The sequence below is a fragment of the Poecile atricapillus genome, chromosome 20 (genome assembly GCF_030490865.1).
Source record: "Poecile atricapillus isolate bPoeAtr1 chromosome 20, bPoeAtr1.hap1, whole genome shotgun sequence".
Classification (NCBI taxonomy): domain Eukaryota; kingdom Metazoa; phylum Chordata; class Aves; order Passeriformes; family Paridae; genus Poecile; species Poecile atricapillus.
In genome coordinates this window covers 10,703,094-10,716,751 of record NC_081268.1, presented here as the reverse complement: position 1 = coordinate 10,716,751, position 13,658 = coordinate 10,703,094, and the positions used below count along the sequence as shown (strand labels likewise).

Here is a 13,658-nt window from a genome sequence, read left to right as displayed (position 1 = left end):
CACAAATCCTGAACAGCAGCGAGGGCCAGAAGCCTTGGCAGGATGCAGGAACATGGGCAAGCTCTGGGGATGCTGAGACACTGACACCTATCAATGTGCTCACTCCCCCAGACCCCAAAGAGAACATCAACATCACTCTCGTGGCTGCTGGGACAGGAAGCCTTTGCACAAAGATGTGTTTCATCCACACAGAGTCTCCAGCATCATCTAATAACAGCACCAATGATTGTTACTGCAGCACACAGCAGTGTCCAAGCTGTCCTAAAATACCCTGATGACAACTGGGGCACGCTGCTCCCTCTGCTGAGCCCCAGGAGGGCACGGAGAGGGATGTGAGGAGGGCACAGAGAGGGATGTGAGGAGGGAATGGAGAGGGATGTGAGGAGGGAATGGAGAGGGATGTGATGAGGGCACAGAGAGGGATGTGAGGAGGGCAGGGAGAGGGAGGTGAGGAGGGCACGGAGAGGGATGTGAGGAGGGAATGGAGAGGGATGTGAGGAGGGCACAGAGAGGGATGTGAGGAGGGAATGGAGAGGGATGTGAGGAGGGCACGGAGAGGGATGTGAGGAGGGCAGGGAGAGGGAGGTGAGGAGGGAATGGAGAGGGATGTGAGGAGGGCACGGAGAGGGATGTGAGGAAGGAATGGAGAGGGATGTGAGGAGGGAATGGAGAGGGATGTGAGGAGGGAATGGAGAGGGATGTGAGGAGGGAATGGAGAGGGATGTGAGGAGGGCAGGGAGAGGGATGTGAGGAGGGAATGGAGAGGGATGTGAGGAGGGCACGGAGAGGGATGTGAGGAAGGAATGGAGAGGGATGTGAGGAGGGAATGGAGAGGGATGTGAGGAGGGAATGGAGAGGGATGTGATGAGGGCACGGAGAGGGATGTGAGGAGGGCAGGGAGAGGGAGGTGAGGAGGGCACAGAGAGGGATGTGAGGAGGGCAGGGAGAGGGATGTGATGAGGGCACAGAGAGGGATGTGAGGAGGGAATGGAGAGGGATGTGAGGAGGGCACAGAGAGGGATGTGAGGAGGGCAGGGAGAGGGATGTGAGGAGGGCAGGGAGAGGGATGTGAGGAGGGCACAGAGAGGGATGTGAGGAGGGAATGGAGAGGGATGTGAGGAGGGCATGGAGAGGGATGTGAGGAGGGAATGGAGAGGGATGTGAGGAGGGCAGGGAGAGGGATGTGAGGAGGGAATGGAGAGGGATGTGAGGAGGGCACAGAGAGGGATGTGATGAGGGAATGGAGAGGGATGTGATGAGGGCACAGAGAGGGATGTGAGGAGGGAATGGAGAGGGATGTGAGGAGGGCACAGAGAGGGATGTGAGGAGGGAATGGAGAGGGATGTGATGAGGGCACAGAGGGATGTGAGGAAAGCACAGAGAGGGATGTGAGGAGGGCACAGAGGGATGTGATGAGGGCACAGAGAGGGATGTGAGGAGGGCACTGCTCAGGGCAGGAGAAAAGCTGGTGGCCATGTCCTGATCGACTCCCATCCAAGCTCCTGGGTCTCCTCATCCTTGGGGAGCTCTGGGCCATTCTTTGACTGAATGATAGTGAACGCAAAAAATCCCACCTGGACATTTTGTAATAGTTTTGTCTCCCAAAGATAAATCCCTAAAATACAGCAGAGGGCTGGTTGAGCCTGGGGCAGAACTCAAATCTGGGCAGCACCACACTGAGTTCCACCTAACCCTCGTGTAGGTGCACTGAGCAAAGGATGGGGAGGTTTCCCAAAGCTGACATGTTCAGCCACGAGAATCAGAACACTCCTGCAGCCCACGAGAATGGGAAAGTGAGGAGTGCTCTGGAACGAGCTCAGCCCAGGCACCCTGCACCAATACCTGCTCCTCTCGCCTTGCTTTCAGTGCACTTGGCTCTGTCTCATCGAAAAATGACTGTTCTTTCCACGTACAGTACGAGGTGCAGGAAGCCACACAAGATCTTATCTGCAAGGGCATGTGCACTTGGGTGGTGTCTGCACTGACAATCTGTGTTTTCCCACGGTGGGGTTGGTGGCAGAGGAATTACCTCGTGCAGGAGAACTGCTCCGAGTGCTGGGGCAGGACAGACACCACTGACTGCTGCTGACTCCTGGGACAGCACAAACACAGATATGTCTGTGCCTGACTGAGTGCACCATTTCTAAACACACCGGGAGGGAATTTCTCAAATCCCAAATAAATGAAACAACAGAAGATTTTGCCGAGGAGGAACCAATGTCAACTCCAAGAAAATCACAGTGATCAAAGCCTGGATAATGGCAGAAATAATTGAGTAAAAGGCACACCAGGTATTAATCATTGGGCACATCTGTTTTGTGTTTTGGAATCACTCATTTCAAACTGGAGGATAATCAGTTTTGCTGAGCTCAGAGTGCATCACTGCTCAGTGGATGACATCAGGCTCCATGGTTGATTGCTCCCTGCTCAGAGGGCACTTCACACACAGCTGGCTGTGGGGAGGGCTGCAGAAACCAGGGGAACATGGCACTGCTCAGCCCCACACTCAGGACAGCAGGGAGGAGTGAGACCATCCACACAGAGCAGTGCCAGCTTATTCCCAGCAGGAGAATCCAAGGGAGGGGGAGAGAAGCACAAGTCCAGCTTGGGATATGCACAGGTCAGGGGGAAGAGGGAACTGAAGCCCTGATTTGTGTCCCTCAGGTCACTCAGCAGTTTTAGATGGGGTTTAACTGCTCAGCTCATTCTCTGAGCATTGCCCACCTCCCCCAGAGCCAAACTCTGCCCAGCTGGACCTGCTGCCCATCCTCAGCGCTGCCCCAGAGCCAGGAAATTCTGGCAGCAGTAGAACTCCAGCAGCTCAGTTGTGACTCCCAGCCATGCTGAAGCTCCTTGGCCAGCATTCCCAGGCACTGCCCAGGCTGTGGAAGGCTCTGGAAGGGGAGCAGTGGCCCATGGGCCATGGGCTGGCTCCCTCTGCTCCAGAGGGGCATCAGCAGGGGAAACTGAAACAATCATCATCATCTTCAGGGGAGAAACAACTGCTGGAACATTCCCCTTGGCCTTCTTAGCCAATATGATTCTTAATTCAAAAGAAGAAAGGAAATAAAAATGCACACACTTTAAAATACAGTAAGAGCTGAAGAAGCCTTTGTATAATTAAGGTGCTGAATGAAGATAAGAAGCAATATCAGAGACATTTTCCCTGGCCTGAGAACAGCTCAGAAAAAGCCAGAGTGAAGGAATCTAAAATGTGATTATCCATTAATGTGCTCAATCAATGCTAACACTGATCTCTACTGACAGATCTGCAAAGATCCACTGTGTGCAGTGCAGCAGCAGGGATGAAGCAGGGCTGCAAACAGCAGCACCCCTGACTCTGCTCACAACATCCCTGCACTCACCCTGAAGCTGATGATGGGCATTGAACTCTTCATTTCTGCACTTCTGAGTATTTGTGCTCCTTTAACTCTGCTCAATCGCCCTTTTTTATTACGCCTGTAGCAGCATTGCTGACAAAAACTTGCAATTCTGTGTCCACACAGTTTTCTGTCTGGGTACTCCAACATATTTTATGTCAGATTTGAACTGAACTCTACCAGATAACCCGCATTATATTAATTTAAAGAGCAAACATACAAGATTCAGCATACAAGCCTTCCTTATTTCTAGAAACTGATGGATAAAACAGAAGAAAAAATATACTCTGCTTCTGAAAACAGAGAAATCTGAATGGACAGCAATGAAAATCCTGCTAAAAATAAAATACTACTGACTTCATCCAATATTCTTGTTTAAGAAGCAAAGTGATAAAGGGGAGAGAAACTCTGTGAGTCACTGACACAGAGGCTGGAGTGGGAGGTCTCTCAGGCCCAGGAATATTTCTGGTTGTCAGAGGCTAAAAAGATTATTTATTGTTTCCTTCCTAAACCCAGCTCCACTGCCACCTGTTCAGAATTTACTATAAAGCTGTTAAACAAGACCAGAACTTTGATGCTGACTGTGAAAACAATTTTCACTGTATCTGACCCGAGCAGCACTCGCTGCTGATCCACAAGCAAAGGAATTTGATTTTTTTCTTTAAGCACAGCTATCTTTTTACCTTTATAAGCTGTTTAAAAAATGTAAATAAAATAACTGGGTGGACAATAGAGGGCATTCATCCCCCAGAAAGACAGCCGCCACCCTTAGACATGAAATATCGCAGCACATTAAGTCATGAGACCTCGCTAATCAAAGCTGACAGGGCCCTGAATGTGATTTCTGCTGAGACTTAGCGATATCATGGGGTAGTGAAGCATGCACAGCCTGCCAGACTGCCCCTGTTCATGTGACAATGGCTTTTATTCCCCAGAGGGGCCTGCGAGTGACAAGAGTCCCCTTTGTCTGCGGGCTCGGCATTCGCAGTGCCAGAGAGCTTCATTCAGGCAGCCCCAGACACTCTTTGAAAGGCTGAAGTGTAACACAAGATGACCATGAAACACGAGCTTGCCTTCTGCCTACCCCTCATTCTTCTGCAACACAGCCTGGCCTATTCACAGCCCCGCTCGAGCTGCATTACCCCCGCTCTGCTGAATCCCAGCATTGTCCCCCTGGCACCCAGAGCCCTTGCAACACCCAGAACACCCCAAAAACAGCCAAAAAACACCCCAAAAACAGCCAAAAAATACCCAGAGCCCTTCCCACACCCAGAACACCCCAAAAACAGCCAAAAAACACCCCAAAAACAGCCAAAAACCAGCCAAAAAACACCCCAAAACACCCCAAAAACACCCAAAACCACCCAAAAAACACCCCAGAATACCCCAAAACCACCCAAAAAACACCCAGAACCCAAAACCACCCAAAAACACCCAAAAAACACCCAACAAACTCCCAGAGCCCTTCCCACACCCAAAACACCCCAAAAAACACCCACCAAACACCCACCAAACACCCAGAGCCCTTCCCACACCCAGAACACCCAAAAAACACCCAAAAAACAGCCAAAAAACACCCAGAGCCCTTCCCACACCCCAAAACAACCAAAAAACACCCAAAAAACACCCAGAGCCCTTCCCACACCCAAAACACCCAAAAAACACCCAAAAAACACCCCAAAAACACCCAAAAAACACCCAGAACCCAAAAACACCCCAAAACACCCAAAAAACACCCAACAAACATCCAGAGCCCTTCCCACATCCAAAACACCCAAAAAACACCCCAAAAACACCCAAAAAACACCCAGAGCCCTTCCCACACCCAAAACACCCAAAAACACCCAAAAAACACCCAAAAAACACCCAGAGCCCTTCCCACACCCAGAACACCCAAAAACAGCCAAAAAACACCCAGAGCCATTCCCACACCCAAAACACCCAAAAAACACCCACCAAACACCCACCAAACACCCAGAGCCCTTCCCACACCCAGAACACCCCAAAAACACCCAAAAAACACCCAGAGCCCTTCCCACACCCCGAAACACCCAAAAAACACCCCAAAAACACCCCAAAACACCCAACAAACACCCAAAAAACACCCAACAAACACCCAGAGCCCTTCCCACACCCAAAACACCCAAAACACCCAAAAAACACCCAAAAACACCCAAAAACCACCCCAAAACACCCAAAAAACACCCAAAAAACACCCAGAGCCCTTCCCACACCCACCAAACACCCCAAAAACACCCAACAAACACCCAGAGCCCTTCCCACACCCAAAAACACCCAAAAAACACCCACCAAACACCCACCAAACACCCAGAGCCCTTCCCACAACCACCAAACACCCAAAACCCACCCAGAGCCCTTCCCACACCAAACCCATCTAGCCCCTGTTCTATCCAGACCAAATCCAGCAGCACCCAGTGCTCCTCCCATACTAAATCCATCCAGAGTCCTTCCTTCATCACTTCCACTGGCACCCAAGTGCATTTCCCACACCAGAAACACCCAGCAGCCTTCCCACACACCCCAAATCCATCAGCACCCAGCACCCTGAACACCCCAAATCCATCAGCACCCAGCACCCTGTCCACCCCAAATCCATCAGCACCCAGCACCCTGTCCACCCCAGATCCTCAGCACCCAGCACCCTGAACACCCCAAATCCATCAGCACCCAGCACCCTGAACACCCCAAATCCATCAGCACCCAGCACCCTGAACACACCAAATCCACCCAGGGCCCTTCCCACACCACATCCATGAGATGTCCCTGTGCACATTCACCCAGGGCCCTTCCCACACCACAGCCCTGGCTCTCAGCACCCATCAGCACCCATCAGCACCCATCAGCACCCATCAGCACCCATCAGCACCCATCAGCACCCAGCAGCACCCAGCAGCACCCAGCAGCACCCATCAGCAGCCAGCAGCAGCCAGCAGCACCCATCAGCAGCCAGCAGCAGCCATCAGCAGCTAGCAGCACCCATCAGCAGCCAGCAGCACCCATCAGCACCCAGCAGCACCCAGCAGCACCCAGCAGCACCCAGCAGCACCCAGCAGCAGCCAGCAGCAGCCATCAGCACAGATAAAATGTCAGATAGCCCCGACACCCCAAAACCCAACTGCACCCCCTGTCCCTCCCCAGCTGCACCCCCTGCCTCTCCCCAGCTGCACCCCCTGCCCCTCCCCAGCTGCCGCTGTGTCCCTGCATGCCAGGAGCACAGTGCCATCCTCTGCTGCTGCTCCCCTGCAGGTGCTCCCAGCACAGCCAGAGCACAGCCAGCAGCTCCACCTGGCCCCTCTCCTGTGCCCTGTGCTCTGTGCCCTGTTCTCTGTGCCCTGTGCCCTGTGCTCTGTGCTCTGTGCCCTGTGCTCTGTCCCTGTGCCCTGTGCCCTGTGCCCTGTCCCTGTGCCCTGTGCTCTGTGCTCTGTGCCCTGTGCCCTGTGCCCTGTGCCCTGTGCTCTGTGCCCTGTGCCCTGTGCCCTGTCCCTGTGCTCTGTGCTCTGTGCCCTGTGCCCTGTCCCCTGTGCCCTGTGCCCTGTGCTCTGTGCCCTGTGCCCTGTGCCCTGTCCCTGTGCCCTGTGCCCTGTGCTCTGTGCCCTGTGCTCTGTGCCCTGTCCCTGTGCCCTGTGCCCTGTGCTCTGTGCCCTGTGCCCTGTGCCCTGTGCTCTGTGCCCTGTGCTCTGTCCCTGTGCCCTGTGCCCTGTGCTCTGTGCTCTGTCCCCTGTGCTCTGTGCCCTGTGCTCTGTCCCTGTGCTCTGTGCTCTGTGCCCTGTGCTCTGTGCTCTGTGCCCTGTGCTCTGTGCTCTGTGCTCTGTGCCCTGTGCTCTGTGCCCTGTGCCCTGTGCCCTGTGCTCTGTGCCCTGTCCCTGTGCCCTGTGCCCTGTGCTCTGTGCTCTGTGCCCTGTGCCCTGTGCCCTGTGCCCTGTGCCCTGTGCTCTGTGCCCTGTCCCTGTGCCCTGTGCCCTGTGCCCTGTGCCCTGTGCCCTGTGCTCTGTCCCTGTGCCCTGTGCCCTGTCCCCTGTGCCCTGTGCCCTGTGCCCCGTGCCCTGTGCCCTGTGCCCCGTGCCCTGTGCTCTGTGCCCTGTGCCTGTGCCCTGTGCCCTGTGCCCTGTCCCCTGTGCCCTGTGCCCTGTGCCCTGTGCCCTGTGCCCTGTGCCCTGTCCCCTGTCCCCTGTGCCCTGTGCCCTGTGCCCTGTGCCCTGTGCCCTGTGCCCTGTCCCTGTGCCCTGTGCCCTGTGCCCTGTCCCTGTGCTCTGTGCCCTGTGCCCTGTGCCCTGTCCCCTGTGCCCTGTCCCTGTCCCTGTCCCCTGTGCCCTGTGCCCTGTGCCCTGTGCCCTGTGCTCTGTGCCCTGTGCCCTGTGCCCTGTGCCCTGTGCCCTGTGCCCTGTGCTCTGTGCTCTGTGCCCTGTCCCTGTGCCCTGTGCCCTGTGCCCTGTGCCCTGTGCCCTGTGCCCTGTGCCCTGTGCTCTGTGCCCTGTGCCCTGTCCCTGTGCCCTGTGCCCTGTGCCCTGTCCCCTGTGCCCTGTCCCTGTCCCTGTCCCCTGTGCCCTGTGCCCTGTGCCCTGTGCCCTGTCCCTGTCCCTGTCCCTGTGCCCTGTGCCAGTGCTGCCCCAGCTCCAGCCTCAGCCTCCCCAAACCCAGCCCCAAGGGGGGCCAGAGGTGCTTCAGGAACCAAGCACAGCCATCCCCAGGGAGCTCTGGGACCTCGTTTGCCAAAGCAAATATTCCCCAAAACCTCCATGGGGGAAAGGAGCCTTAACTCTCAGGGCAGGGACATTCATGGCTTGCACACCACAGACAAAGGGAATAATCTGCTCCAGAATAAATCCCAGAATCCCTGCCTGGGCTGGGTTGAAATCCCAGGCAGGGACACCTCCCCCTGTCCCAGCCTGGCCACTGTCCCCCTGTCCCACCCAGCCCTGTCCAGCCTGGCCTTGGGCACTGCCAGGGATCCAGGGGCAGCCCCAGCTGCTCTGGGCACCCTGTGCCAGGCACTGCCCACCCTGCCAGGAAGGCATTTCTTCCCAATATCCCATCTCAATTTCTCCTCTTTTAGCTTAAAATACTTGCACTATCACTATCTGCCCAGGAAAATATCATCTCCCTCTTTTTGATGAGCCCTTTTAAATACTGAACTGTAAAATTCCTGGTGTTTCATTGCAAATCCAGCAAGAAAATAAATCATGTCAGTCAGGGTTTGTATGGATTTCTGTCCTGCCAGGTGAGAGACTGAAAAGCCAACAATCCTACACGTGAGTCTGCTTCACTGGCCCAGCTGAGAGCTGGGGAAGAGCAGGACAGACGGACACCCAGAGCCACGGCAGTGCTCAGAGCCCCAGCTCCAGGCTGTCTGGGGTTAGTCTGAGTGTGCTGTGCTCACTCCCCAAGGGCAGTAAAAGACTTCCTGCAATTTTGGAAGAGAATTCGATTCATCCTTCTGGTAACAAAAGAAAGCCAGAAGAAAGCTATGGCTGAGAGTGAGAAGCTGTTGAGGTTTCCTGTTCTTCACACTGGAAATGAGCAGTAAATGAGCTCTGTTGTGAAACAAAAAACAGAACAACAATTCCACCAAAAAAATCTGATTTCCAAAGCTGGATCTAGAAAGAACTGTATTTCTAATGAAAACAATAAATATCTTTGGAGCCATGAACCTAAAAATCCCATTTGAATATAATCAAGTAAGACATTTCTGTTGTAATTGTCAAATATTCACATGCAAAAACTTTTTGAGCACAAGACTAAGTCTCAAGCAGCTACCTGGGAACTTCAAACCAAATACAGAATATCTTTGTTTCAATACTGAAAGAAATCAACAAGAATGGGATTCCAGGATGTCACCTGGGAATTTGGCTTTACTGAAGAACAGGATTTTAAGAATGCTATATTTGAGTTTTCCTTTTGCTAAACAAGCTCAAGTTGTTATACAGCATCCAAAGGAACCGTGCTTCTGGGGGAAAAACAAGGCTTTGGCCTTTAAAACAGGAAGATCATAGAATGTTGGGAGGGACCTTCAAGGCCATTCAGTTCCACCCCTGCCATGGGCAGGGACAGCTTCCAGTGGCCCAGGATGCTCCAAGCCCTGTCCAACGTGGCCTGGAACAGTTGTGGGGATGGGACAAGCGTGGGATGCTGCAGAACAGGGTGAACACCAGATCCTGGGCCTGCTGAACTCCTGTGCCAACCACCCAGCCACACACACAGGAGCTGTTTCACATTTGGAATATCAACCTCGGTGCTAAAGAGGCTCAGAATCTTCTCCAGGTGAGAGCTGAGCTTGGGGCAATGGGGCCAAGGAGGGTTTCCAGGCTCTCTGGCTGTGGGTGGGCTGCAGACAGCACAGCAGGGCTATGAGCAAGGACTAAAATCCCTTCTTTTCTTGATAAGGACAAGGAAAACAAAAAAACCCCACAACCATCCCCTTAAATTCTCAGAATGAAAGCCTATTAACCTATTACTTCCAAAGGTCAGCAAAGGAGTGGGGAGAGGATTCCCTGGCACTGTGTCCTCAGCAGAGGAGCCGAGGTTGAGCCCAGGCTGCTGCTGTACATGGGAAGAGCAGGTTAAACTGCAGCTGCTGGGGGGAAATGGAATTCACACTGAAATGCATCCAAAAAAAGGACACAGACATTCCCAGAGAGCTGGCAAGGTGAATTTATTCGAAAGCCACGACCCACCTCTTTGTAACTGCCCTGGAGATGAAGATGAGTGACGTGCTGAAGCAGAGAGCTGCGATCTGCTGCGTGCAGCTGGAAAATGCTGATCAGGGGCTCAAGCAGATTCGCTGGGCACTGGGACAGCATCCCGAGCACACGGGCCTGCAGCTCCTGCAGCTTGGGGCCAGGCTGCAAAACACAACCAAAAAACCATCAAACACACGTTTGCTAAAGATGGATGTGATTCAAGGGCGGCTGAAAATGCAGCTTTGTTTAAACAGGGAAAGCCAATTCCTCGGGAAGGGTTTCTCCGATTTCCCCCCGGAGTCTGCAGGCAGAAATCACAACAATGTGATCCACATTTCTTTCACAGCACCCACTTTAAGAACGTGAAATATTTGTGGGCTAATTCTGGGGAAGGGATAGGGCGTTGTGCAAAAGTAAAACCTGAAACTGGAAAAATGCCCTCTGTGCTAAGAGAGCTCTTCAGAAATCCTCCCCTCGAGCTCCCGGCAGAAAGTCTTTGAATCCACCGCCTCCCCTCCAGGGGGATCTCACCTATCAGGCATGAGAATTCCATTGTCATTCCCAGGCTCGCTGCTGGGTGCATGAAGGGAAGGCAAAAGCACCATCAAAGGATGCACAGCCACAGGCATTAATCCTTGTGTTCCCACCTGATCATTCACCCCTGACACAGGAATCCCAGTGCCAGCAGCACTTTGCTGATCCTGTCATGGCACAGCTCCACATCTAACCACAGCCATTTGGAAAAATGGGAAAGGAAGCAACACAAATATAAAATTATCCTGCAGTTCAGAGCCAAAAGCTTACAGAAGAGAGAAAATCTCAGTAGGTCAGAATATCTGAAGGCAGAAGGAATGGTAAACATTAGGACATATAATCTGATGACCCAACTTTCCAGAGCTAATCAGCTGCTGAAAAGGCAGGCTGTTCCATTTTCTGCATTCCCACCATATGGCAGGAATTAAGCAATCCTACAGTAACTGGCTTCTATTTGCAGAGCTGGAAGAACACACAGAGCAGATTTCTGCAACTGGGTTTCTGGTGACAGCAGGGATGTGGGTTCCAGTGGGAGAGCCTCCAGCCTGGAGAGGCTGCAAGAGCAGTGCTCAAAGTGGTTTGATCTGGAGAGATGGAAATCCCAGCTTTGGAGGGGAAGCAGCTCTGGCAGCACAGCCCCCAGTGTGGTTTCATTTTCAGCATGGCACAGATAACAACATCTCACCGTGAGTTTCACACCTTCACACTCTGCACAGGGCTACAGGGAAGATACCGCACTTGGAATAAAGTGACACTAGGCACACGTGAAGAACATTGAAATCAATTGCTCTCTCCTGTCTCCCAGCTCTCTTTCCTCCTCTTTCTCTAACCTGTGGGACAGCAGGATGCTCTTTTATCCAAAGCTGCAGCTCGCTGGTGATGCAATGGCTCAGGGAACGCCCTTTCCCCTTCCAGTCGCTGCTGCTCTCCAGCATGGCCAGGAGTCCTGCCAAAGGCTCCTCCAGCCTGGCAAAGCCCCGCCTGATTTCTTCCTTGAGCTGCCGAGATACAAAACCACATTGTCATCTACAAAAAGATTAGTGAATCCTCCCTTCCCCCAGCTGAACACAAAGCTTGATTTTTTTTTATTTAATCTATTCAGAGAGGTAACTGTTGCTATTCAGCCACCATCCGCGCCTCCAGTGACTTTTCATGTCATTACAGATTCCTTCATGGCTCGCTGCACCTCAAACCCAATGGGAAAAGCAGCAATTGTCCACACTAATTATCCCATAAAGACAGAGAAGTTGTTCTGTGGGGCAGACAAAGGGGCTTGGGATTTGGGGGAGGGGGAGAAAAGGAGTGAGCTGGAGAGAGGGGTGTTATTGGGAAAATGGCAATATTGAAGGTAGAGAAGCAGGCTCAAAAACCTCCAGATCTTCTAAGGAACCTCCAAGGAGCAGTACAAGAACCCCTCCTGATGGCTGCACCACAAAGCTGCACATCTGACCTTATGCCCACTTCAGCCACAATACTGCCCATAGCTGGAATACCTGGGAGTCTCAAAATAGCTGGGATTTTACACTCAGATCAAAGTGAAAGAAATCTGTGAGTTCAAATTCTGTCAGACTGTCATCCTCCAGATCTGTGCTCCTTCCCCCAAGCTCCCTGAGCACCTTCTGCCCCTGCACACCTCCACCAGCCTGAAGAGGGGCTCACAACATGGGAAAACTCCACGCCATAAATCTTAGGAATCCCAGGGAGATGTGTTTAGAAATGTGAAGGAATCGGACCCTCACTTTGTGAATGTTAATAGGCTACTTACTCCCCATCTGGTAGAAGTGATAAATTAGCAGCACTGAGCAATATCTCCATCATGTTTACATTAGAAGGAGTTTCCAGGGAGCTGGGAGGGTTGGCAGGGTGAGGCAGTGGCATCCTCAGAACCCACACAGGAGCTCTCCCTGCAGCAGCAGCGTGGAGCAGGGCGAGAGCAGCCACACAAAACAAGAAATCACCCACAGCAGCTGCTCTCTTTCTTCTCTGGCTAAAAAGCCAAATGCAAAAGATGCTCATTCCTGCCTCGGCCAGCACTTGTAATTTACTGGATTTCATGGCCCCATTCGTAGCTTCCACTGGAAACAATATAAAGTTTGAAGAAAGACATGGAAAACAAAATAAAATCTACAGAAAATTTGCCAACAAATTTCTTCTTTTTTTTATTCATCGACAATTTTTACTGGAAGACAGTTGTTTTCCAGGGTGTCTTTCATGTCTGGAAAACCCACAGAACCTATGGTTTATGACAGAAACTGTTTCTTTCTCACTAGGCTATCAAAGGCAGTATGAAAAAGCTGGTGACTAATGGAGATGGGACTTTAGATAAGAGATTTCTCCCTGTAAGTAATTTTCCCTGTGGCAAGAGTTTGTGATGTTAAACACAGGGCTCCAGCTTTGCTGGGAGATGCAGCAGAAGGCAAAGATGAGCTCTGATCCAACCACAAACATCCAATCCAACAGCCAAAGGAAAACAAAGCAACTTGCCAACTCCACTGCACTGTTTGGAAATGGCTTTTTTCCCCCCCTGAGCCCCAGTTCAGCACATTTGGAGCTTCCATCACCCTGCTCAGCTCGTCCTTGGGCTGGATCTGAGCCTGGGCTCTGGCAGGATGGGCTCCAGCACACACCAGCTCCTGCTCCAGCCACAGCAGCTCCCAGCACTGACACAGCAGCACCCAGCCTGGCCTTTGCACTGCCACTGGGATGAACTGGGAAAAATCCTCCCTCCAGAGCTCCCAGCCAGCCCCCAGCATCTGTGGCATCCGTGGTGTGAGGGGAAAGGCAGAGAACAAAAAGGGCACCTAAACCAGAGAGGAAAGAGTGCTGTGCTGCCTGACTCCCCCTCTGCCAGAGAGGGATTCCTCTCAAACTTTCTTCTAATTGCCATTTCCATTTCAATTGATTCCCATGGCAGGGAAATGCTCCTCGGGGGATTTCTACAGCCTGACAGATCATGGGAATAGGAAAATGTTGCTGATGCTCAATCTACACAGTCCTTTATTCAGCTTTGGTTCCCTGTTTGTAGTCCCAGAGCTCCAGGCAGTCT

General features: G+C 52.4%; 1 protein-coding gene across 5 annotated transcripts in view; it reads right to left on the bottom strand.

Moving 5' to 3' along the window:
- The window catches only part of EXD3 (exonuclease 3'-5' domain containing 3), a 195,179-nt gene that overhangs the window by 134,333 nt on the left and 47,188 nt on the right, over positions 1-13,658 (bottom strand). For all 5 annotated transcript variants that reach the window (XM_058853503.1, XM_058853507.1, XM_058853506.1 and 2 more), the window contains 2 exons: positions 11,443-11,610; positions 10,073-10,240 (listed from right to left, as the gene is read on the bottom strand). In XM_058853503.1, the coding sequence (XP_058709486.1) occupies positions 10,073-10,240; positions 11,443-11,610 (336 nt within the window). The remainder of the gene's footprint in view (positions 1-10,072; positions 10,241-11,442; positions 11,611-13,658) is intronic.